We start from the raw sequence: 26,671 nt of genomic DNA on the forward strand, positions 1-26,671 counted from the left end.
TCAACTCTAGAAACATAAGAGGGTACACTAGGTGGATGTGGCTCAAGTAAACCATAGTACATACCCTGACCTGGCTGGTGCTGAGCTAGAGGTACTGCCTGCTCCTCCTCAATCTCTTGCTCATCATCTGAGCTGCCACCATCTGAACCTCTGTCAGTGCTCTTCCTTTTTCTTGTACTAGGCTCCACTCTATATTCCTCTATATCTGTGTTAAAGGAAGAACTGATGTCTCCCTCTTTGTATTGTGGAGCACCTCTAGTAGCCCTGGAGAGTCCTCTGCTGCTCCCCTGCTCCTGCTAACTATATCTAGGATGCATTTCCTGTCTTGTCTTCTTGTATTTCTCCAAAGCTGGATCATGCCTATGCTTGGACATAGGCTCCTGCCTTCCACTCATAGTTGTTGTCCTGTATCCAAATATTTGTAAGGAATTTTAGATACATGCCAAAACGATAGCTTATTTTAATTGATATATAGAAATAAGAATAATTGTCCCATGCTTTGTAATCACCTCAACCAAACTAGGTCAAAAGGTCCACAAAACACAATAGATAATTAAACTTAGTCCTAAGAATCAACCACTGAGAAGATTGAAACAAGGGAGCAAAATTTGCTCTATTGTCCCATACCGGGCACGTCCGGTATGAGCGGACAGCAACCCTAACCGGGGTCCTTGGCTCAATCTTCAATCAATCCAATTTAAACTCTGGGCATTGCTTCTAGACAGGTAATGTAGCATCTCTACCGAAGGGATTTCAAAATCATGCCCTAATCGCTTAGATCAGATGAGGTCTGGGATTAGGGTACCTTGAGAGAGTGAATGAAGATACGTTTGGAAATCCAAGTCCCGGAGCCTTCGATCTTGATGCAAATCTCCTTCGATCCAATCTCCCTCTCTTCCTTTTCACGGTGAAAACTTGAAATCACCAATGAAGGTCGAGGCGAGGCGGTTGGGTTGGCTGGAAGATGAAAAACCTAACTTGGCCGAAGGGGCACCGGCTGTTTTTATAATCCCGCTTGCATACCGGACACGTCCGGTATTTGCGGGATGGCTGTTCTTTTTCCAAATTTTATTCACTTAATTCCAATCCCCTTCTCTATGATTTCTTGATCCAAAAACATGTATGTCCTTGATCCAAATAAGGTGTAAATAGTTTTCTTATCCAAATGCCATGAGTATCACTTCTCTTTTCCAAATATTTGGCATATATAGATTTTGATTACTTGAGACAGATATTGTGAGACATAGTAGATTGTGGACTTAAGAAAGCCATGTCATGTGTAATTAGCCAATCAAACAATCAAGGAGAGCTATAATTATCACATGACAAGGCTAAGTCACAAAGACCAAGATTCAAATAGTTTTTCAAATTCACACCACCTACACAGACTAGTAATGAGTTTTGAAAAATATCTCTCCTATGTCACACAAATGCACATTCTAATATATAAAGGGCTTTAGATGCACTTACAATGCATGTATGTAAAGACATACATTTGCCTTGAGCACACAAGAATACCACTAAGAAGATACATAGCATAATAATCTTGATGTTGACCTTAATTGCCAAATAATCATGCTAGATACATTTTCATTCAAAGGACTACAAAGAATGCTAGATAAATTTGTTAGTCTACAAAGGTGCAAAATAGAAATTGAGCTCCCCCTAAATAAGTGCTTTAAGTAATTTGAATGACTTTCAACTAGCACTTTATTCTATTAAGAATATGGGAGTCAATTTTCTATTTTGAACCATAACCAAATAATTTGTCATATTTAAATTTGAGTTCAAGAGATGCTCATAATCCACTTAGATTTGATAAACCACAAGCTTCTGAGTAAATTGAGGATATATGAAAATATATGGATCAAAGACTCAGTTGTAATCCTATTAGTGTTCTGGTTCCTGTAATACCGGATACGTCCGGTAGGTATACCGAACACGTCCAGAATACGCAAAATAGAAACACTTGTGTTTCTATCCCTGTCCATACCAGACATGTCCGATAGTAATACCGGACACGTCCGATAGGTGCAGGACAAAAGCAAATAACCCGCTGCTTGTGATTCTTCATTTTAGCGATAATATTTATTTTATGTCCTGCATCTCAACAAATAAATTGCTCCACTAGAGAGCCATTAAAAGCATCATATGGCAAAATAAAATACTTTTCAATTAGCCACTTTCAATGTTTAATAAATATGCCTATTTGTGAACTATTGAACACAAAACGAACAAGGTGGCTATCCTATAAGGTTTAGGTACTTGTTACCAATGGTGAGGATGAAATATATGATATATTCATTGAATTATCTTTGGGTCAACCATATAAGAGATTATGATAAGAATTAGTTGATAGATTGAGTGAATATTATCAAATTGCTTGCTCAACCACCCCGAAGCCTTCATCTCATCACCAAGTACCTACATCATTAACCTAAGCATACTTTGGTACCCAACTCTTGTTGGGTCCTTTTGAGTTAGTCAACAAGTGCTTAGGCACCCAAATGGCTTTAGCACTAGTTTATGGTGAACACATCACCTTGCTAGTGCTAACTCCATTTGTGGTCTTCCTAAGCTTATCATTATAAACAAATGTGTTCGGCTTAGGAGCGTTACCATTTGGGCATTCATAGCTTAGATGCCCCTTTCTTCTACAAGCATAGCATATGCGACCTTTGTTTGCTCTATGCTTACTTTGCTTGTATGGACATCTATCAACCTTGTGACCAATCTCATTGCATCCATAGCATCTTCTTGTTGTAACTTGGGATTCCTTTCTTGCCTCTTTGTACATTGGACATTTTTTGGTAGGATGTCCCAATTTCTTGCTCATGAGACAAGTGCTTTGAACATCACTTTTCTTTTGGTTGACCAACTTGTTTGAGGCCTTTTGTTCGGCCACTTCACACTTGTCGGCCCAACTCTTATGTGGACACATGGCCCACTCATGTCCATATAATCCACAACCGTAGCATAACCTTTTTCCATGTTTCTTGCTCTTGGTTGTGTTGGCCTTACTTGAAATGTGATTCTTTTGTTGGGTTTTGGAGGAAGCAAGATTTGAACCCTTCTCAAGCCTCTTCACCATGTTATCACGGTTATCTTGAGAAGGTTGTGCTTTCTCCTTACCCTTCAACCGAATCACATCTTTCTTTAATCTTTTCACCTCTTCTTTGAGCTCTATGTTTTCTATGAGATTTAGCTCAATCGAAGATTGGCTTGCTTGAGGAGCACACTCATTAGTACAAGAAATATTTAATTGAGATGGTGTACTAGTGAGTGAATGTGTAAGAGGCTGAGAAAATTTTACCGATGTCATCACAACCTCTTGAGCTACCTCAAGCATGATGCTTGATTCTACTACTTCCTCATGAGAGCACTTTAGATGAATATAGTTTGCTTATAGCACATTATACTTGCTTAATAGTTCATCTAGCCTTGCCTTGAGCTCAAAGTTTTTCTTCTCTAGTTGTGAAACACTAGAAGAGGAGTTAGTAACTAAAGAATGCTCAATTGATAATTTTTCATAACTTTTACTTAGAGCCTTTAGTTCTTCCATCTTAGAGATGAGAAACAATTCTTGCTTTTGAAGTGATTGCTCTTGCTTCTCAATCTCTTCTTCAAGCTCATCATTCTTTTTAACTATCTTCATGATGATGAACTTGTCTTTGCGGTTGAGATGATCAAGGTTGTAGTTGTCTTCAACTTCAACATCACTCTCATCTTGATCATCTACTTGTGCTTTCTCCTTTTCTTGATCTTTCTTATTACTCCTTTTCTTGCTTTTCTTGGCCATGAGACACAAGTGATGAGTATCATGAGATACTAAGGTTGACTCATCACTTGGTCACCACCGGGCTTGAGCATCGTTGCAAACAACTGCTTGCTGTTCTGCTGCCTCAACCATACCGGACATGTCCAGTAGGCATACCGGACATGTCCGATATGTGCAGGCAGATGGCAAGTCATGTGTTGCTTGCACTTCTTGCTCTGGCTCGGTGCTCTTGAGGTCTTGTGAGGCTTCTTCGCTGCATGAAGACACAATGGACATGCTTTTCATTGACTCAATCTCAAGTGCATCATCACATTTGGATTTTCCGTATAAATCAAAAAGTCTAGTCCAAATGAGATGAGCACTCTTCGGAGGTGGTTGTTCATTGAATATTGCCTCATCTTGAACCTCTACACTTAATGTACTCAAAATGACATTAATAGCTTGAGCATTGAGTTGCACACATATCTCTTCCTCTTTTGACAAATTTTTGTAGTTGCTCCAATCAACTATAGAAAGAGTTATGCTTGCATCCACAATATGCTCAACAAGAGGACTAATATCCCTAAAAGCATTGAGTACATGAATTGACCAAGGTAGAAAGTTTAAACCATCATTTTGGAGAAGCACCGGCTCCAACTCGATAGGCATCGACATCATTTTCTCATAGCGGTGAAGCTTTAGGTGAGAACCCTGCTCTGATACTAATTGAAAGGACCTAGGATGCCGACTAGAGGGGGGTGAATAGGCGTTTCTAAAAATTAACACCTTTAAATGCGGAAACAATTAGAAAAGGGAGTTTTCAAAATGGAAACTCCAAATTAAGAGTAATATCACCCCTCACAAGTTAACCACAGAGTAAACAAGGTATAAATAATATATCTAGAGGTTATAACCCTGCAACACAAAGTTAGAACAGAGAATAAATATTTTCAGTACAGAGCTTTAATACTGGACGTGTTCGGTATACACGATTTCTGTAGATCAGCCCCCAAATTTGCTCCTTTCAATTTATATCTTCAAACCAAACTGCAGGCACCTACTAGAGATGACAATATACACAGAGAGCCTGCACAAGAGCTGGAGCAACACAAATATCAAATGAAATGCGAATTAAGACACAATATCACAGTTCGGACTCATTCGAGTCCTACTCTCCGTTGAGGGGACTGCGGGCGACCCAGCGAAGGTTAGCCCTAGAGGGTACCACGAAGGTCACTCTAGCTGGAGTCTTTTCCAACTCCTTTTCCTCCTTCCACTAGTTGATTTCAAGGCGGCGGAATTGACCGTTACAAACTTTCCGAGGCACACCATAATCTCTCGGGTGCTCTCCGGCGACGCCTAGCCATCTAGGACCGAAGAGTCCAAGAGTAACAAATGCGAATCACGAAATAGATAATATGCACAAGTGCTCAAGTGGTGGCTATCTCTCTTTTTCAAATTCTCTCTTAACCCATAAATAGATTTTGCTATTTGGATCACACACTCACTAAGAGAGGGTTTGGGAGAGTTGGCAAGGCTAAAAAATGTGTATAGAAACCAGTAGAATCAGCAGCCTCCAAAGGTGGAGGCTTGGGGGTATTTATAGCACCCTTGGAAAAACTAGCCGTTTTATAGCCGTTGCCATACCGGACACGTTCGGTATGACTTATACTGCCCCAACGGTAACCTAGTTACAATAACAATGTGAGGCGTCGGAACTCCTGATGAATGCCGGAACTCCCGACTCTCAAGGCATTTGAAAACTAGCCGTTGGCCTCTGGTCGTCCATACCGGATACGTCCGGTATGACCACCACAGTGAACTCTCCAAGACAGTTAAAGCACGAGATGTCGGAACTCCCGACCATTGCCGAAACTCCCGACTTATGTTGAAACTCCCGACGAACCAACCCGAGAACAATAATTTTACCATTGCTGGGCAAATACCGGACACGTCCGGTATTGCTAGACCAGCAAGAAATCAGTTAGCTCTTTTGTCTCTCAAATACTCAAAACTCACATGGGTTGGCTTAAGCACTTATGAAACATTATCTATCAATATGATGCATCCCTCTTAATAGTACGGCATACCTATTAAACTCAAGATTAAAGGAAAAACGAATTTATACCACTTGAGTTGACCTCTTTTGAATTAATGTCGTCTCTTTCAATCTTTGGCAAGTAAGGGTGCCAACATGTTGATATTGATCTTGTCACTTGAGCATAGCCATCTTGAGCACATGACTTGATTCCATTCATCAAATATGAATAACTCCAAATGCATCAAGTTACTTTAAACACTTTGTCCAATATAGATTTGATCCTCCACATCAATATGACCATCGTAGCTTGATTAGTACCTCAACTAAATGCAAGTACTTCCTTCTTCACCCTAGCTAGGTTCTTCGGCCGCCAAGCCGTTGCTTGCCCTTCACCCTTGCTTAGTACCTCGAAGCCTTTTCTTGCTATCATCACCATCTCAAGCCATCAAGTCACATCTTGTGTTGAATCAACTATTCATTTGTATTGTTATCTTTTTTATTTCAATTTAGCAAGCTTCAAATATGAGACCATTCCATATGTAATCCCTCATGTCTCATTAATTAATTCTTACGAGCTTGCTTTCATACAGTACATGGAAATCCCACAATAAATAAGTCTTTGCATGAATTCCATTTGCATTGTTGTCTTGTGCTTGAACTAGATTGTTTATACAACAACACATCATTTTGGCTTTCGTTAAGTACCTGTGAGATAACTTATTACTTGTCCACACTTAGCAAACGGGTTAGACCTTTAATCACGTTGTTATTCAATCATTCAAAACCCACTCAAAGGCTAGATGCACTTTCAAGACAGAAGAACTGAAAAACTATGTAAAAGAAACATGTGGGCCATGTATTAATACTGAAAAGATAAGCTACTATATGGGTGGGCTGAGAGATAGGCTGTAAGGATCCTTGCAGCCAGCAGCCGGCTGTATTATTAACCTTGCTCTGAAGATGGAGAGAGGCTTATGTATTAGTGCCATAGAGTAACTTGGATGTATGATACCTTGTACCTTGTACTTTTTGCATGATTTGACTTGTTTAATTTCAAGTATATATTTGTCTGTAGAGATAATGAATTTGTTCCTTTGTCTTTCATCTTCCTGGGCAAAAAGAGATAAGTTTCCTCGCAATAATGATGTGATATAGAATATGTTCCTGGCTTTACTGTGATACTTAGTTTTCCATAATCTGCACTAACAAATTTACTATTTTATTGTTCTTCCTAAATTTCGGTTGATTTTTCCTCAATTTTTCCTTTTTTCTAATTTCTGAGTTTGCTTTCATTGCTGCCGTGAACATCTCTTTCTTTTGTTTATTTGAACTCGAAAGCATAGTGTTCTTATATTAAAACCCAACGTTCAAGTTCAGAAAATTCAGGCATCTCATGATTGCATTTCAGCAGACAGCAGCCAAACACCCTGGGATAATCTGGCCCTTCCTCCAAACAGCAACGGGGGAGGGGGAACGCCACCCTGGGAATCGATCCTCCACAAAAATCCCCCTCGGGGCTGCTGTCCCGTGGGCTGGGCTGCCCCTTCCTCCCAAAGGAAGCCTTCCTGACGTCTTCCAGATGCAATGCCAAAATGCTCTGCAAACACTGTCGCCTACCAGCTACCGAACGTACACGACGACGCACAAATCAAAGAACCACCGTCGTCCGCATCTACTCATCCACGACGCTACAGCGGCCCGCCGGCCGCGCCTATAATGGCACCTGCCCGCGGCTAGCATAGAGAACAGCCAGCCATACACCGCCCGAGCGACCCTATTATCGTCCTTGGTCGTCGTCGCTTTGCCAATGGCGCCGCCTAACGAGCCGAAGCCCACGCCCAACACGGCATCGTCATCGGCGTCGCCGTGCCTCTTCTCGCTGCGGGACGGCGAGCTCACCGTCGGCGGCGGTGGCAACGACGGCAGCAAGGCCGCCGCCGCGCTCCTCACGGGCATGCCGGGGAACGTCACGCTCACCCCGTTCGACGAGGCCTTCGAACCGACCACCAAGGAGGCGTCGGACGCGCCGGAGGAGCTGGCAAGGCAGGCCGCGTCGAGCGCGCACCGCGGCGCGTTCCTGGGCTTCGCGCTGCCCGCGGCGGCGAGCCGCGCTCCGTGCCGCGTGGGGCGCCTGCCCGGCCCGCGGCGGTTCCTCAGCGTGTTCCGGTTCAAGACGTGCTGGAGCACGGCGTTGGCGGGGCGGCGCGGCCGGGACAGCCAGATGGAGACGCAGTGAGTGCTCCTCGAGGTGCAAGAGCTCGCCAGCGCCGCCGGCGCGGGGTACGTGTTCGTTCTCCCACTCGTGCAGGGGAGCTTCCGGTCGGCCATCTTCCCTGAGGAGGACGACGGCGTCGTCATCTGCGCCGAGAGCGGGTCTGCCTCCGTGACAGCCACGGACTTCCGCCGCATCGCCTACGTGCACGCCGGCGACGACCCCTACAGGGTCATGCAGGAAGCCTACCTCGCGGCCAGGGTGCACCTCGGCCCGTTCAGGTTGCTACGTGCTAGTACAAAATTTCGGGCCCTTGATTTCACGATCGGACGGTTGCGATTAACTCTGGATCTGGAACGCGCGCCACACCGCACCGCAGGTTAATCCAGGAGAAGGCGTTGCCGCCGATGGCCGACCGGTTCAGGTGGTGCACGTGGGACGCCTTCTACCTCACCGTCGACCCGGCGGGAGTCTGGCAGGGCCTGTCAGAGTTCGCCGACGCCGGCGTGCCCCCGCGGTTCCTCGTCATCGACGACGGATGGCAGAGCCTGAACCGCGACGACGACCCGCCGCACCAGGACGCGCCGGGACTCGTGCTCGGCGGCGAACAGATGACCGCGCGCCTGTACCGCTTCGACGAGTGCCCGCGCTTCCGCGGGTACAGGGAGGGCGCCCTGATCCGCCGCCCGCCGGAACTGTTCTACGACGCGAGCATGCCCAAGGCCATCGTGCGTAAGGCCAGGGAGATCGAACGCCGGGAAGGCGAAGAAGAAGGCGGCGCAGGGTGGAGCCACCGATCTCTCCAGCTTTGACGCCAAGATCGCGCAGCTGCCTTCGAGCTCGATCAGCTGCTCGTGCAAAAGGACGCTGTCATCGCGAAGCTCTGCGACGACGACGGCAGCGCCTGCGACGGCCACGGCGAGTTGGGGTTGAAGGCGTTCCTGAATGACATGAGGCGCAGGTTCCCCGGGCTGGACGACGTGTACATGTGGCAGGCGCTGTGCGGCGCGTGGGGCGGGGTGCGCCCCGCCGCGACGCACCTGGACGCGCGAGTCGTGCCGGCGCGGCCGTCGCCGGGGCTGGCAGGCACCATGGACGACCTCGCCGTGGACCGCATCCTCGAGGGCGGGATCGGGCTGGTGCGCCCGGACCAGGCCGGCGACCTCTACGAGTCAATGCACTCGTACCTCGCCAGCGCGGGCGTCACCGGCGTCAAAGTCGACGTCGTGCAGATGCTGGAGTACGTCTGCGAGGAGCACAGCGGGCGCGTTGAGGTCGCCAAAGCCTACTACGACGACCTGTCCAGGTCCGTCGCCAAGAACTTCGCCGGCACGGGCATCATCGCCAGCATGCAGCATTGCAACGACTTCTTCTTCCTCGGCACGCGGCAGGTGTCCATGGCCCTCGCCGGCGACGACTTCTGGTTCGAGGACCCCAACGGTGACCGCATGGGCATGTTCTGGCTGCAGGGCGCGCACATGGTGAACTGTGCCTACAACAGCCTGTAGATGGGGCAGTTCATCCGCCCGGACTGGGACATGTTCCAGTCCGACCACGCCTGCGCCGCCTTCCACGCCGCGTCCAGGGCCATCTGCGGCGGCCCCGTCTACGTCAGCGACTTCCTCAGCAGCCACGACTTCGCCTTGCTCAGGCGGCTCGTCTTCCCCGACCGCACCGTGCCCAGGTGCCTGCACTATGCTCTCCCCACCAGAGACTGCCTCTTCAAAAATCCGCTCTTTGATCAGCAGGCTGTCCTCAAGATTTGGAACCTGAACAAGGTCAGCTTTTCTTAATGTACCATACCATTTCTTACTGTATGCTGCCACCTCAAATTGACTTAAGTAAGATATTTGATTAATTTTATAAAACTTAAATATCTCCTGCAGCCCTTGAATTGTTGCTCTTGACAAGTAGGATTCCAAGTGGCATGTAGTGCCCAGAGTTCTGAAACTGTCCAAATTTTGCAGTTTGGAGGGGTCATTGGGGCATTCAACTGCCAGGGAGCAGGGTGGGACCCGGTGGAGCACCGTGTCCGAGGCTACTCACACTGCTACAAGCCAGTCTCCGGCAATGTCCAGCCTGCCGACGTTGAGTGGGGCCAGAGGGAAGACACGTCGGCCATGGTAAAAGCTGCATCATACGCAGTCTACCGATGCCAAACCGAGGAGTTCCTCCTGATGACACCAGGTTCAGAAGCCATCCAGATCACCCTCCAGCCATCGTCCTTTGAGCTCTTCACGTTTGCTCCGGTCACAACCATCGTCGGTGGTGCCGCCAAAGCATGCTTTGCGCCGATCGGGCTGGTTGACTTGCTAAACTGTGGAGGCGCCATCATTGATGTTGAGCACAGCAGTGGAAGCGAGGTGAGGATGAAGGTGAAGGGGGGAGGACGGCTGCTGGTGTACTCTGATGTGGAACCAAAGAAGAGCCTGGTGGATGGCTGTGAGGCTGAATTTGAATGGGAAAATGGCGGGAAGCTGTTGGTCGATGTGACGTGGAAGCAGGAGAAGTAGGATGAAAACGGATCGGATACGGACGGATATCACCGATATTACATTTGTTTTCATATTTCTGTTCGAATACGGATAGTGTCAACTATGTCGGATAGGATACGATTGGATATCGACATCATAAATATGCGATTTGAGTATTCGGATATGGATACGGTATCGGATGTTGGATATCCGGACTCGGATACGGACAGATCTCAACCCCTCTAAACGGATTCAGTTTCGAATACGGTTGGAAAATATCCGTACCGTTTTCATCCCTGGAGAAGGATGGTGTCTCTGATGTAGTCTTCTGTTTCTAGAAGAAGAGAGATGCCATGCTGTTATGCTCATGGAGACATGGAAGCAACAATACTTTGAAAGTTGCAGCTGTTAATTCTCCCAGCGCCCCTTTTCTGTTTTCTACTTATGAGTTATGATACATATATGGTGTGACAAACTTATTACTTTACTATTTGTGTTGTGTGGAATTTGTATTGTTCCAAAATCAGGGGAAGGATGGTGTCTGATGTGCTCTTCTGTTTCTAGGAGGAGAGATGTGCGCTGCTATGCTCATAAGAGCAACAATGGTTGCAACTATTAATTCTTTTCACCCTTTTTTATTCTGATACATATGGTGTGACAAATGTATTTGTTTTTTTTTTGTATTGTGTGAAATTTGTATTGTTTCAAAAGAAGTGAGTTTAATTTGAAAATTTTTTGTAGTGCCTTGTTTTTCAGTAGAAAAAACCAAGCAAATTCTATCCGGCTTTTGTAATTAGCTGTTGTAGAGGATAGCCTAATACTTTGGATAGCTCTCATAATGGTAGTGGTCAAAGAAATCAAGCAGATAACCGTGGTTTGTAATTTTAGTTTGTTATTGTTTGGTTTCATTTACTAGTAAAGAAATTTTGCTCTAAAATCATTAATGGAAGATAACTGTAATACAGGGCACATTAGGAGGTTGTAGTAGTTGTGTAGTTTGCCCATATAGCTCAAGTGTGGTTTTAGTTGTAGTTAGATTTATTATGACAATGGAAGTTTAGGAAGGTGAGACAGTGAGAGCTAGAATGTAATCCTTGTCATCGTAAACAAAGCAACTCTAGGTTAATATTTTTTGACAAAGTGAGGACTGAAATACAAGTGATGTGTTATACGTATAAGGGTTCATTCCTCGTAAGGACCTGAGCTGTAACTATACTTTGCACACATGGTCTCATTGAACCCTTAGCTACACATGTAAGAATCCTATAGCACCTTAAGGCAGGTGAAAGTAAAAACCTATGCCCATGTGTGGTATAGTTGGCTTGTTGGTTTAGTACCATCCGAAAAAATTATCCTGGCGTTCGGCTGGTATGTTTTTGGCTGATTTCGGATGATTTCGGATGATTCAATAGTATTCTGTGAGAGAAAATAAGCTGAAACAAGCTGAAACAAGCGGAGAACCTACCAGCCGAATATATGGCTCACTACGGGAAACAGTATATACGCCGAGTGTCAGCTGGTTTACCGAGTGCATTCCTTCGGGCACTCGGCAAACAATATCTTTACCGAGTGCCTACAGATAAACACTCGGCAAAATAATTGCACTGGGCAAAAAACTTATTTGCCAAGTGCAGGAAATAAAACACTCAACAAATAACAAGACACTCGGCAAAGAATAGACACTCGGTAAAAGACCGCCACGTGTGCCGGCCGTCAACCAGGATGCCGGCCGTTAGAACTTTGCCGAGTGTTTTTATCTGGCACTCGGCAAATAGGTTTGTTTGCCGAGTGTTTTATTTTGGCACTCGGCAAATTAAAAAGTTTTTTCCTCCCCTAACCTTGAAACTTTTTCTACTCTCCACATACAACATGTGGTACTCCATGTTAAGATTTGGTATATTTCTGGATCCGTTTGCTATATTTAATTAATTTATTGCCTTTAAAGAAATTGTTTGGTATAAGTCAAATTTGAACTGCAAGTGATTCAAATAATATAATAAAATGAGTAGAAAAATTATATTCATGTTATTGAGTCCCATGTGAGGCCTTATTCGGGAAATGAAAGGAAATTTTAAACATCTTGTTCACGAAACCCGACAACGAACGTGTGGCCGAATGGTTTTTAAATTCTTAAAAAACAAACAAAGTCTGAAAATCATGAGATTTGTCAAGATCTTGTGATATCATATGTGGAGGCCATGGTAAAAATTGAGAAGGTTTCACACAATCTGTCATGTACGATGTTTACAAACCGAAGTATCTCAGAAGAAGAATCGTAGCGTTGAGAAGGATTCGGTAAGATTTGGAGTCCAAGTGACGGTTGAATTGGGGTTTGACTTCAAAACTTTTTGTATAGGCAATAGAGAACATAGATTGATTCATGTGTAATTTTGGTAAATTTTTTGATCCGTTTGATAATTTTAATTTATTAAGTGCAATTATAGAATTTTCATTGATATACATTGAATTTGAGCTACAACTGGATGGGATAATAAGTTTTTTTCCTCCCCTGACCTTGAAACTTTTTCTACTCTCCACATACAACATGTGGTACTCTATGTTAAGATTTGGTATATTTCTGGATCCATTTGCTATATTTTATTAATTTATTGCCTTTAAAGGAATTTTTTGGTATAAGTCAAATTTGAACTGCAAGTGATTTAAATAATATAATAAAATGAGTAGAAAAATGATATTCATGTTATTGAGTCCCGTGTGAGGCCTTATTCGGGGAATGAAAGGAAATTTTGAACATCTTGTTCACGAAACCCGACCACGAACGTGTGGCCGAATGATTTTTAAATTCTTAAATAAACAAACAAAGTCTGAAAATCATGAGATTTGTCAAGATCTCGTGATATCATTCATGAAGGCCATGATATCTAGCACTTGGCAAACAGCTTCATGGACCCCACACACGTGCAGTAGTTTAGGATCTAGAAATGGGAAAAATAAAACGGGTTTGCCGAGTGCCCGCGATCTAGCATAGTTTGTCGAGTGTTAGAACTAGGACACTTGGCAAACAGCTTTACAGGCCCCACACACGTGCAGTAGTTTAGGATTTGTAAATGAAAAAAAAATAAAATGTGTTTGCCGAGTGCCAGCGATATACCACTCGGCAAACCTGTAGTTTGCCGAGTGTTAGAACTGGGACACTGAAAGCTCTAGTTTGGTTTTGGTGAATTGATGAAACCCTAAGTGCTAACCTAGTTTATCAAGTGATCATGACATAGGTAGCACACTTCAAGTAGAAGAAGCTAATGAAGATCATAGCATGATAATGATGATGGCATGGCGATGATCAAGGGCTTAAACTTGAAATGAAGAAAGAGAAAAACAAAAAGCTCAAGGCAAAGGTATAAATCATAGGAGCTATTTTGTTTTGGTGATCAAGACACTTAGAGAGTGTGATCACATTTAGGTTTGATAGCCGTACTATTAAGAGGGGTGAAACTCGTATCGGAATGCGGTTATCAAAGTGCCACTAGATGCTCTAACTCATTGCATATGCATTTAGGATCTAGTGGAGTGCTAACACCCTTAAAAATATTTGTGAAAATATGCTAACACATGTGCACAAGGTGTTTGCAGGGTTGGAATGTCTATTTTCTATTGCGCCGGATGCAAAATTCTTGGTGATTGGCACATTTGAGTAAGGGTGAAGAAGTTAGAGTTGAAATGGAGTTGGTCGAAATGATGCTGGCGTCGGTCTACTGACCGGACGCTGGGTCACTCAGCGACCGGACGCTGAAAGGCTGCGTCCGGTCAAGCTGTCAGACGGCACAGTAGGCTAGGGTTGAGCACCGGACGCTGGCTGCGTCCGGTCAAGGTGGACCGGACGCGTCCGGTCGAAAAAACATGCCTCGGGGAGCTTACTGGAAACGACCGGACGCTGGGGCTTCAGCGTCCGGTCAGTTTTACCGGAGCGTCCGGTCAGCTTCGTAGCCATTTGAATCTGACGAACAGCGTTTGAAGGCGATGACACGTGGCGTCCATCGGGCGACCGGACGCTGAGGGCCAGCGTCCGGTCAGTATGACCGGAGCGTCCGGTCAGAGCGTGTTTTGCCCAGTGAAGGGGTATAACGGCTCTATTTGATTGGGGCTCTATTTATAGCCCCATGGTCGGCTATGGCTCACATCTTTGGCCATTTTCATTGACATAGCAACCTTGTGAGCTAAGCCAAAGCCCTCCCACTCATCTATATCATTGATTCATCATCATAGTGAGATTGGGAGTGCTCCAAGTGCATTGCTTGAGTGATTGCATCTAGAGGCACTTAGTGATCGTGTTTCGCTGCGGATTTCGCTTGTTACTCTTGGTGGTTGCCGCCACCTAGACGGCTTAGAGCAGCGAGGATCATCGAGCGGAGGTGGTGATTGTCTCCGGCTCCGATCGTGGTGATTGTGAGGGGTTCTTGACCTTTCCCCGGCGGAGCGCCAAAAGATACTCTAGTGGATTGCTCGTGGCTTGTGTGATCCTCATCTTGTGTTGGTTGTGCGGCACCCTATTGAGGGTTTGGCGTGTGAAGCCAATTAGCGCGTGAACCTCCAAGTGAGTGAATCGCCACAACGAGGACTAGCTTGCCGGCAAGCAAGTGAACCTCGGTAAAAATCATTGTCTTCATCATTGATTCCGAGGTGATTGGTCATCATTGTTATTCATCTTCATGATTGATTGGTTCATTCATCTACACGGCGGTATAACCCTCTTGATCACTCTCTTTACTTTACCGCAAACTAGTTGATAAGCTCTTTAGTGTAGCTAGTTGTGAGAGCTTGCATGCTTGGTTGGTGTGGCTCTTTAGTTAGCCTTTGAGAGCACACTAACATAGGGTAGTGTCATTGCTCTTGTGTGAATTGACACTATCTAAACTAGAATTGTGGTAGGTGGCTTGCATTTTGAGTAGGCTAGCGCAACACTCGCTTCGCCTCATAATTGTCTAACCATTTGGTTAAGTGTTGTTGTAGAAATTTTTATTAGGCTATTCACCCCCCCCTCTAGCCATTAGGACCTTTTAGACACTCAGCAAACAACTTTATGGGCCCCACACACGCGCAGTCGTTTAGGTTTTGAAAATGAAAAAAAAATAAAACGGGGTTTGCCGAGTGATAGATCATGGGCACTCGACAAACCTCCCTCGTAACCACCCTAAGTCCCACACCCGGCCTCACACACTAAAACACTTTGCCGCGCCTAAACTAGACCCCGCCGCCGGTCCCGCACCTGCGCCCACCCACACTAGCCCCCGACACTCGGTGTCCCGCACCCGGCGCCCGCCCCCGTGCACCGACGATGTAGGCTCCCGGCGCCCCGCGCCCGACCCCCATCGCCCACCCCCGTGCGCCGACGACGTAGGCTCCCGGCGCCGCGCGCCCGGCCCCCGACCCTTTGCGCTGACGACACTAGCACCGGCGCCCGGCCTCCCGTGCCGTCCCTGGCCCCCGTGCGTCGCACGGGCGAGCTCAACCCCGCCTACCACAAGCCGCACAGGTGATCTCCGCCCCTGCCTCCGCCTGGTGATTCTTGCTAGCTTTGCCTTGCGAGTCGGCTCAATAGCTTGTGTGTTAATCTAGTAGAACTGCTCGGTCATCAAGCTGTTAGCTCTGGTTTGATGCTACTTCACTCAAGGCTATGGTGAAAATGATTTGCGAAAACCATGAAGCTGTTTGATCTTGCATGATCTGTTCTTAGTAATTTTGCCTACTAGATGTCATTCTAAAGTAGTAGATGCAATAAGAGAATACAGGGAGTTCATTAGAAACTTCCTAACTCCTATGAGTGTGCTCTTCTGCAGTTCTACTTGCCTAAGATGTTTCAAATTTGGATTTGTGAGCTCCAGAATTCCTTTGGATGAGTAAATTCAAATGGCAGCTTTGCCATATAAAAGTTGCTTATGTTACCTGTCGATGTCAACCAGGTTTTTACACCTTTTACCAAATGAACAGTTGCCTGATTAATCTAGCTACTTCTAGATTGAAAACAGTTGCCTGATTAATCTAGATAATTTAGCAACATTTGTGGGGAGTAAGATGCCATCTAGTCTGGGGCTTATGAAACTCCAGCTTTGTGGAACAGAGAGTGAAAGTGAAATACTCATGTGCTACTTAATTTAAGTATGTAGCTAGATTGGTGAATGCATATTAGCTGGAAAATTTATGGTTCAAGTATCGTGTCTATTTCACTTCTTTCCAAATCGGATATAATTCCTTGTGCTGCTACTTGGGTAACCATATATAGTACTTGATTGGTTTGCATAGTGTCTAAATTTGCTTTATGTCAACATTGCCAGTAACACGGGATGTCAAAATATGTCTAATCTAGTAGAACTGCTCGGTCATCAAGTCTATGGTAATGATGAAATGGGAGCAATGCAATGCACCTTATTTTTTAGGTTTGAGTCATGATTAGTTCCAAGGCTCTGGGATGCTCGCACTTTCATGTAAACTCTGTTAGCTCTGCAACAAGTTGTTTCAGCATTATTTCATGGACTCTATATGTGGTTGTCGGCTATCGTGCCGTTAGTTTGTTGCATGTTTTGGTTACCTCACCGTGCAGGGGAGGTGCTACCAAAATTTACAATTGACACTATTATATTTGTTTGTTGCAGGAGAGGCTATTGCAAGGATCATTCCCCACCGTCCTTGACTCGTCACTTTGCATGACAGCAAGGTGAGGCATCCTACACCCCTCTTTCCATATCATGTTCGTATATCATGTAACCTAGCTAGGCGTCTCCCGTTCGAAAGAGATACGGTTGGAAATATGCATATCTATAACCGTATCTGTTTCGAATTATCCACGTTTTTTGGACAGCCCGAGGATGTGTAGATGGAGTTAGTTTCCATGCTCTACTCAGATTCGAGACAGAGTTTCAGCAGCATCTTCCTGTTGTTCTCCGGATACACAATCTCCCAGCCAGGACGTGTATTTGGAGAACAACAGAGAGGTGTTGTCAAAATTCTATCTCGGATAGGAGTAGAGCATGGAAACTAACCCCATCTATACATCCTCGGGTGGGATTAGGACCTATCTTCACCTATTAGACAATATAGGAACCTATAGATGCAATTGATTTTTATATTACTTGCTGATATGTTAGAGGATGGATGACTATGAGTGGATGTACATGGGACGCTCTAGTCATGGTTCATTGACCGATGAATGGATTGAGAAGACCGATGCTTTCTTGGAACTAGCATTTGCAAGGGTTAAAGGAGCGCGTGCCACTTGGTGTCCCTGCAGCATTTGTGAAAACACGCATCTACAAACAAAGGTGGTCATGGGTAAACATCTTTGCAAGAATGGATTTACGACGAACTATACCCGGTGGATCTACCATGGTGAATCCAATCGTGTGAGAGAAGAGGTCGTGAGACAACGCATCGAGGATTATGATGCTGATGTCGGGGTAGGAGACATGTTAAATGACTATCATGAAGCGCACTTCGATGAAGGACGTAGGGAGGAGGAGCCAGAGCCAACCACAAAGGTGTATTACGATATGTTGTCTGTGGCACAGCAACCCCTTCACGGGCATGCCAAGGTTTCTCAACTGGATGCCATTGTACGCCTAATGGCCGTAAAGTCCCAATTTAGCTTGAGTCGAGAAGCCTTCGATGTTCATGCTGATAGTTGTTGGTAGCCTGCTCCTGGATGGTCACATCCTGCCAAAGAGCATGTATGAGGCACAAAAACTCCTTTGTGCACTTAAGATGCCATATGAGCAGATACATGCTTGTCCGAAGGGATGCATCTTATTTAGGAAAGAACATGCGGAAGCAAAGTACTGTGTGAAGTGTAAATCATCTAGGTTCCTAGAGGTACACTCTGATGATGGTCAGAAGAGGCAGCTTGTCGTCCCCGTGAAGATCCTACGATACCTTCCATTCATACCAAGGATCCAACGGCTTTATATGACTGAGGAATCCACAAAATAGATGACATGGCACAAATATGGACGTTGATACAATCCTAAGAAGCTAGTGCATCCATCTGATGGTGAAGCATGGACAAAGTTTGATATGATTCATCATGAGAAAGCTCTAGAGGCTCGTAATGTACATGAGATGGGTTCAATCCTTATGGAATGGTGGCTGCCTCATACACTTGTTGGCCCATGTTTGTTATCCCTCTCAATCTCCCCCCTGGCATACTCTTTCAACGACAAAACATATTCTTGTCGTTGATAATTCCTAAACACCTGGGGAATAATATGAGTGTGTACATGGAGTCTCTGATTGATTATTTGATCCATGCTTAGAGGAAGGGGTATGGACATATGACCAAGCTATAAAGACAAACTTCAAAATGCATGTTTGGTACCAGTACTCCCTGTATGACTTTTCGGCGTATGGGATATTCTGTGGCTGGTGTGTTCACAGGAAGTTCTCATACCCAGTATGCAAGGCATCTCTGATGTTCATTTGGTTGACGAAGGGTGGCAAGTATTCTTCGTTCGACAAACATCAACAATTCCTCCCTCTTGACCATCCATTCAGACGAGACATCAAGAACTTTACGAAAGATGTAGTAGTTGAAGGCCCTGCACCCTAGATGATGATTGGTGCAACAGTTCGTGCTTAGTTAGATGCTCTCGAGGTCAATGACCAAGGAGATCATTTTCTGGGATATGGTGAGCAACATGCATGGACTCACAAGTCGTGTTTGTGGAACCTCCCCTATTTTGATGACCTTCTACTTCCACATAACATTGATGTAATGCACACTAAAAAATGTCATCGAGGCAATTTTTGGTACAATCATGGATATTCTTGATAAGACAAAGGATAATGTTAAGGCTAGAGTTAGGGATGAAAATGGATCGGATATGGATGGATATCACCGATATTATATTTGTTTTCATATTTCTATCCGGATTCGGATTTGAATACGGATAGTGTCAACTATGTCGGATAGGATACGATTGGATATCGACATCATAAATATGCGATTTGAGTATTCGGATATGGATACGGTATCGGATGTTGGATATCCAGACTCAGATACGGATAGATCTCAACCCCTCTAAACGGATTCGGTTTCGAATACGATCAAAAAATATCCGTACCATTTTCATCCCTAGCTAGAGTGGATCAAGCGAGGTTATGCAATAGACCAAAGCTAGATATGGCACCTCCCGGAGGCAGGAAGTCATAGAGAAAGCTTAAGGCCGCTTTTGTTCTGACGAGGGCCTAAAGGAGGGAAGTATTAGAATGGTTCCAAACGTTAATGTTCCCTGATAGGTATGCAACGAATCTAAAGAGGGGAGTGAACTTAGCTACTTTGCGAATCAACGGGCTCAAGAGTCATGACTACCACATATGGCTTGAGCGGCTACTGCCAGTGATGGTTCAAGACTATGTCCCTGAGCATGTCTGGATAGTGCTGGCAGAGTTGAGCAATTTCTTCCGCCAGCTTTGTGCTAAGGAGTTATCTCGTGCTGTGGTTGCAGACATGGAAAGAATGGTGCATGTGTTGCTCTGCGGGTTGGAGAAGATCTTTCCACCTGGCTTCTTCAATCCGATGTAGCATTTGATTTTGCACCTCCCGTATGAGGCACGAATCGGGGCCTGTGCAGGGCCATTGGTGCTATTCAATTAAGAGATTTCAAAAGGTTCTTCGAACTAAATGTAAAAATAAATGCAAAATTGAAGCATCCATAGAGAGGCATATATTCTGGAGGAGGTGTCAAACTTCACAATAAAATACTATGCTGACAACCTTCCTAGCGAATCCACCCCCTCGTTACAATGCTGGCGAAGATGAATCGAACCTTAGCATTTTCTGAGGGCAACTAGGAAGTGCAAGTGGTGCGACTAACAAGACCTTGAAACAAGAAGAGTGGCGCACTATTATGCTATATGTGTTGACCAACCTATCCAAAGTGGAGCCGTACATGCTATAAATTCTCAACAAACTTTTTCTCAAGTAGTCACAATTCTATGTCCAACTCCCTTGTTTCTTGTTGGTACAGGGAATTTCATGAACAATTCTGGCGTGAATCAAGGGAACCTACCTCGTAGGAAACTTGAACCCTTCTTAGAGAGGGTACGGGAAATGGAATGTCTGATTTCATTTATTGGTTCAAACAGAAGGTACTGTCCAATTTGGCTCGTACTTAGTTTGACATTACAAGTTGCTCGTACGTGCGACTAATATAACGAACTACCTTGCTTGAACTTGTAGGGACAAACCGATGTGTCTATGAGTGCCGAGTTGAGATAGGTTACCGATGGTTGTGCCTATAGGGTTAGGTCATTTACCGGTTGTGACGTGAATGGATATCACTTTCACACAACAAGCTATGAGTAGAGTCGGCCCAATCGAAGAACCACAAATACTGGAGTTTTTATGCAAGGCTTAGATGGGGTTGAGTATTACGGAAGAATTGAAGAAATATACGAACTCATGTTTCATGGTTGCAAACCTCTTTATCCTGTTATACTCAAATGACATTGGTCTGATCCTAAAGTAATGAGGCGGACCCCTAATCTTGGGCTAGTCGAAATTTGACAATCATCCGTCTTACCAGGAGACAATGTCTACATTATGGCTCAATAGGCCACGCAAGTTTATTATCTCTCGTACCCATGCCAAACTATAGACCGTCTTAAGGGTTGGGATGTTGTGTACAAGGTATCGCCACACGGTAAACTACCTGTCCCAAACAATCAAGATTACAACACAGACCCCAACACATATGACGAAGAGTTCTTTCAAGAAGATGGGCTCGAAGGGAGTTTTGAGATAGACTTAACCGAAGCTCTAGGTATGGAAGTAGACAATGAAAGTGGTGCTGACGAGGACGCTAGAGACGAGGTTCAGAATGTGAAGGACTTAGAATTACTTCAGCGATTACATCTAAGCAATGACGGTGATGATGACATTCCTCCTTTAGAGTACGAGGATGATTATATCGACATGCGTGATAGTGATGATGAGACTTATGATCTAGCTAATCCCGATGATGATTATTATTTCTAATACATGTATGATCCGTGCTAATTGATTTATTATTTGTCATATCATGTTATTTTCTAAGTATGTTTTATTTATTTTGCATCTATTTTGATGTATTATCTGTGCTAATCGGTTTACTCTTTTTAATTGTAGGTGTTTGAACAATGGTGGGCGGTATGAGGAGGATAACGTCGCTTTACTCAAAAGTGATAGCTACGTGTAAAGGGTCTGATGCAGCTGAGGGGTCTGAGAAGAGACCTCAGGGTAGACCCAAGGGTCGAGCGAAGGGTGGAGGCAAGACGAGGCCACCATCACCTATACCTTCGCCGCCGTCTGAGCTACCTTCCGCTCACTCATCCTCTAAGGAGGAGGAGGTATAGGTGGAGGAGGAGGTACAGGTGGAGGAGGAGGTAGGGGTGGAGGAGGAGGAGGCAGGGGTGGAGGAGGAGGAGGCAGGGGTGGAGGAGGAGGTAGGGATGGAGGAGGAGATAGGGGTACCTCTTCCTCTACTTCATCGCATGTGTGGTTGCGAGGTCCCTTGACCCTCCCGAGGCGACCGATACCTCTTGAGAGACGCCCGCTGATTCGACCCGATGGAGACAAGTAAGTAACTTTAGATGTTATCACTAATTTTTCGTTTGATATATTCAAAATTACAATAGAAACTAATAATTTATCTTAATCACTTGGGCAGGGGTTGGAGGAAGGTCAGTGGGGGTGATCATGCACGCCATGTGAACGGAATCCTTGGTCTTTTAATCAAGGAAAAGTTCCATGGCCTGGTGCAGTTCAACGGAACTATCGAGCCAGCCTACACGTGGGCCCACTATGTCGCTGTCCCCGACACCCCTGATTGGGATGGCAAGGTATTCGCCGACAAGGCACGGCGTGTCAAGGCCAAGCTTTGGGTAAGTCTTTCTCGCACTACATTGCTCAATACATCGCATTGATTGGACATTCTTGAAATAATGATTGGATACATCGCGTCTATATGTAGGATTTCTTTATATGCGATGAGGGGTACGAGGCTAAGGTGGATGTTGTGGTTGACAAAGCCACCAAGAAACTCGTCAAGGACATGCACTATGAGGCACGCATCTAGGCCATGATCCAATACCACGTGGAAATTCTTAGAGAGAGGATCCCTAAAAGGGCGGCAAGAACCATGAGCCTGACCCAGGAACAATACCTGAAGGTAAATATAGAACATTAATACTTATTTTTTCTGAGATTAATTACGCTTAATTTCATCTTCTTATATGTCATATACTTGATGACGTAGGTGCCTCCATGGTGGTGCGCCTACGATCTGCAATGCTGGGCCTGGATGGTGGATAGGCTGCAATGCTGGGCCCGGATGGTGGACAGGTGGTGTGACCCCACATGGGAGGAGAATCACAACGCTTATCGAGAGCGACGTTTGCTGATGCTGGGTGCACCACACCATCAAAGCAACCTCAACCTCTCAGAATACGTGGCTAGATGGGTACATGAATTCATTTATTTATTCTAACACTCAACTCTGCATAATTTCTAATCATATTGTTTTTTTGTAGTCGGAGGCACATGGCGGCGAGCCTTGCTCCTAGTTCATGGCATATGCTTTGGCCCACAAGGGCAAGGCGACGTCCGACGTCGCCTACAACCCGGAGGACCCGCCCTCGGCATACAGCAACGAGCCCATCCATAGCGGCCTCGATGGATACACATTGATGGCAAGGGTGGTCCATGGCCCAGAGTACAATCTGAGCACCCATGACCTTGATGGAGAAGTGGTCATGAGGGCGGGAGGAGGCAAGAAGCACAGTCGGTTCTAGATTGGCGACGGCAAAATCAACACGGCCAGTACTCCCACTCTCTCCTAGATTCGAGCATGGAGCACCGGTTCTAGTCCGGCGATACACCCACGGCCGGACTCTACATAGTTCTAGATGAACGCACTCTAGGTTATTTCTATTTTATCCATCGTTCATTGATTTTAACATACTTTTGCATTGCATTATAACATTAGGATAAAATATTGTAAGCTCAGCTAGAACAAGAAACGAGGCACCGGGAGGAGCTAGAGGCGAGGATCACTACACCACGACACACATTTGCCTACACTTATCTGTTGGCAAATGATTGGTTTTGCCAACACACTATGTGTTGGTAATTGTACAACCTTTTTAAAGTCACGTAAACTGTCGGCAATGATGTTGTATGGCTATAGGTTAACTGTCGGCATTTCTCTTAGGACAATAAAACTGTCGACAAATATTTTTAGACAGAATAAGTGTCGCTGTTTCCTAAACAAGCCAACTATGTAAGTGTCGGCGAAAGGATATCCGATTTTAGATCTTTTCACCTCTAATGCATGCGCGGAGTCCTTTTGGGACAGAGTCTATAGCCCACGCGAAACCCAATCCAACCCTGCTCTCTCTCTTGCCCCTCGCATGTGCCGCCGCCTCCCACGCCAGCGTCCGCTGCCACCTCCCACGTCAGTGCCAGCGCCCGTGGCCGCCGCTTCCCATGCCAGTGCACGCCGCCCTACACAGCATCGCCACCCGCCGAAACCCTAACCACGCCAGCCCCTACCGGCTACCCCCACGCCAACCCCTTCTGCACTGGTGAAGAAAGCTGCATTCGTGGCCACCCACCGAGGAGGGGCGCATGGATCCGCCAACTACTACTGCATCTCTAGGGAGGGGCGCATAGATTCAGCCTCCCGGTCCTTGACGGCTTTGGCGCGGGCGGGCCCAACATGGGTCGCGGGCGACGGTGCCTCCCTCCCCCACGACTGGCGCACAACGGAGCAGCAACTCCAGTGTAGGCACCATGCTTTCCCCCCTCCCCCGTCTGCAGCGCACGCAGCTGCGGTGCGACGCTCCTGCCGACCTCGCTTGCCTCCCATAGGGCCACGCTGTCGCCCTAGGCCGCTACAGCCGCGAGCCACCCGTCGTGCCCTAGGCCCCATCCCCGATGGTGCCTGCTCTACTGAGTCACCTTTTGCCCCAGTACGGGCGACACCGGCCGACCCATCGGCCCTGCATGGTCGCCTCTTCATCTGCCCTATCTGCGGTTCCGCTTGGCACCTCGCCCTGCCCGTGGCACGTCGCCTCTTCCTCTCTGTTGTGGCCAGATCTGGTGAGACCTCACCCTCTACTCCTCTATTCCATGACTGCTCCCCCAGGTCCTGCATCCCTCCGTGTTCTCCTTCATGCAGGTGACTGGCTGATGCGGCAGAGTGCGCTACCTCGCCCTCTACAGGTAATAACCCTGCTTTTTGTTACTTAGCTAACGATGACCGTGTAATGGCATAGCTATTTTGAGATTAAGATGCATATTTTACTAAATCAAGAAGGTAGATCGCTCCATCTAAGGTATATACACTGACTATAGTACATTGCATTTCTTTTTTTGTTTCTTAAAGAGAATTATTCCAGTTATTTTTTTTCTTAAAGTGCTTTCAAACTGATTAGGGCAATCACATTTAAGCCATAAACTATTCTTGAAGTGATTTCAAACTGATTAGGATCCTTCCATCTACATTCTCAGCACTACGTGTAATGGCTATATTCCTTGCAGAAAACCTTTTTCTTTGTTAGTACATGTACATAAAGTTTTCTTCCATTTATGGCCTTTTTCTTTGTTAGAGGCCATAAAGAAGTTGTTTGGGATATAAGCAGCCAGATTCTGTACCATGTATGGAATACGTGGACCATCCCGGAGGTCTAGACATACTAATGTACTCAAATGAGTCTTATGATTTTGCTGAGCAACCTTTTTCATGATGTTTTTAGTGGCATGGACTTAATCTTTGAGTGTTTATGTTCTAGGGCACAAGTTGTTGGATGGCCGCCAGTTAGGAGTTACCGAAAGAATACACTAGCTGCAAGTGCCACAAAGACAAAGGGGGGAGATGAAGGTAGGAGTGAGGCGGGATGCTGTTATGTTAAGGTCAGCATGGATGGAGCCCCATACCTAAGGAAGGTGGACCTCAAGACCTATTCAAGCTATGAGGATCTCTCGCTTGGTCTGGAGAAAATGTTCAGCTGCTTCATCACTGGTAAGTTTTCTGTTAGTTTTTTCTGCCACAATTACCAATTTACTTGTTCCCCATCTGGTTATTTACTCCTGTTATTATGATGTAATGAGTTATTGTGTCACCAGTACATGTACAATTAGGTATAATGTTTTCTGCATAAAGTCTTGAGGAGTCAACTGACAATTACAATGCATAGTTAATATATAATTAGTTACACTAGTTGAACAATGGCCTCTGCACTATTTTGATTATCAATCTCGGTCAACAATTTAAATTTGTTTACAGGAACTAGGTAGAATGTCCTTTCAAAAGAAAAAGAGGTGTCATTGCTTGATTGCTAACTAAGGTTCTAAAAACCTTCTTCCCTGCATATATATAGCAGAGAGAGAGAGAGGGAGGGAAGGTGGGAGAGACTAGTAGTTTGAACTAGCTGAAAATCAGTGCCCATTCTATTTTGACTAGTCAACAACATTGCATCATCAAATAAGTATTTTCCAGCATTATATGGAATGTCCTCTTTAAAAGAATAATGATATAAATCGAACTTGCAACTAAAGGTCTTATCCTCCTACTCTTCATAGCAAACTAATGGAAAATGACAGTAAACATTATTGTCAATCAATACCTTTAAGGAGGAGAGCAAAAAGAAATGATGTATGCTTACCTGTGTTTCATAATTCTCTGGATCTGTTACTCTGAAATTTAAGAAGTATTGTCCATTGTGTCTGTAAAGGTATATTTGTCTACATGAAACATTTCTAGCTCCTCTTTTTGTGGGAATATTTCTGTTTGTACTTTAGGACCAAGGCCTTCCTTTGTTCTGTAAATATAGATGTTTTTCAAATAAATACACATGTCTAAACTAGTGATGTTTGCAGGCCAAAGCAGTTCACGCAAGACATCAAGAAGGGAGAGGCTTACTGATGGTTCTAGAGCTGATGCCCTTCAGGACCAAGAATATGTCCTTACTTACGAAGATAAAGATGTTGATTGGATGCTCGTTGGTGATCTGCCCTGGGAGTGAGTTCCTAACTTACCGTGGTTTGCAATATTTATCCATATGACAGTGTTCCTTTTCTGTTTATATGCAAATGATAGAGTTCTTTTTCTTGAAACTAATGGAAGTCGATATGGTTTTGGTTGAGCAGTCTAGAGCCTAGAGTCGAGAGTAGGTGCAATTCATTAGAAAACACTTGCGTT

General features: G+C 45.2%; 1 protein-coding gene and 1 pseudogene across 1 annotated transcript; both read left to right on the top strand.

The window, feature by feature from the left end:
* Positions 1-10,523, top strand: part of LOC136489547 (stachyose synthase-like) — a 33,229-nt pseudogene extending 22,706 nt beyond the window's left edge.
* A 12,513-nt stretch (positions 10,524-23,036) lies between these two features.
* LOC136489548 (auxin-responsive protein IAA19-like) lies at positions 23,037-26,495 on the top strand. Its single transcript, XM_066486146.1, has 3 exons — positions 23,037-23,254; positions 25,263-25,492; positions 26,350-26,495. Exons 1-3 carry the CDS (start codon positions 23,037-23,039, stop codon positions 26,493-26,495), a joined length of 594 nt encoding a protein of 197 aa, XP_066342243.1.
* The last annotated feature ends 176 nt before the right edge of the window (positions 26,496-26,671 follow it).

This window comes from Miscanthus floridulus, chromosome 10, assembly GCF_019320115.1.
Source record: "Miscanthus floridulus cultivar M001 chromosome 10, ASM1932011v1, whole genome shotgun sequence".
NCBI lineage: Eukaryota > Viridiplantae > Streptophyta > Magnoliopsida > Poales > Poaceae > Miscanthus > Miscanthus floridulus.

Coding starts and splice junctions, on each gene's coding strand:
- LOC136489548 (XM_066486146.1), top strand. CDS start 23,037: ATGGCATATGCTTTGGCCCACAAGGGCAAGGCGACGTCCGACGTCGCC. Junction 23,255..25,262: donor GGAGGCAAGAAGCACAGTCG/GTTCTAGATTGG, acceptor TTTATGTTCTAG/GGCACAAGTTGTTGGATGGC. Junction 25,493..26,349: donor GTTCAGCTGCTTCATCACTG/GTAAGTTTTCTG, acceptor TGATGTTTGCAG/GCCAAAGCAGTTCACGCAAG.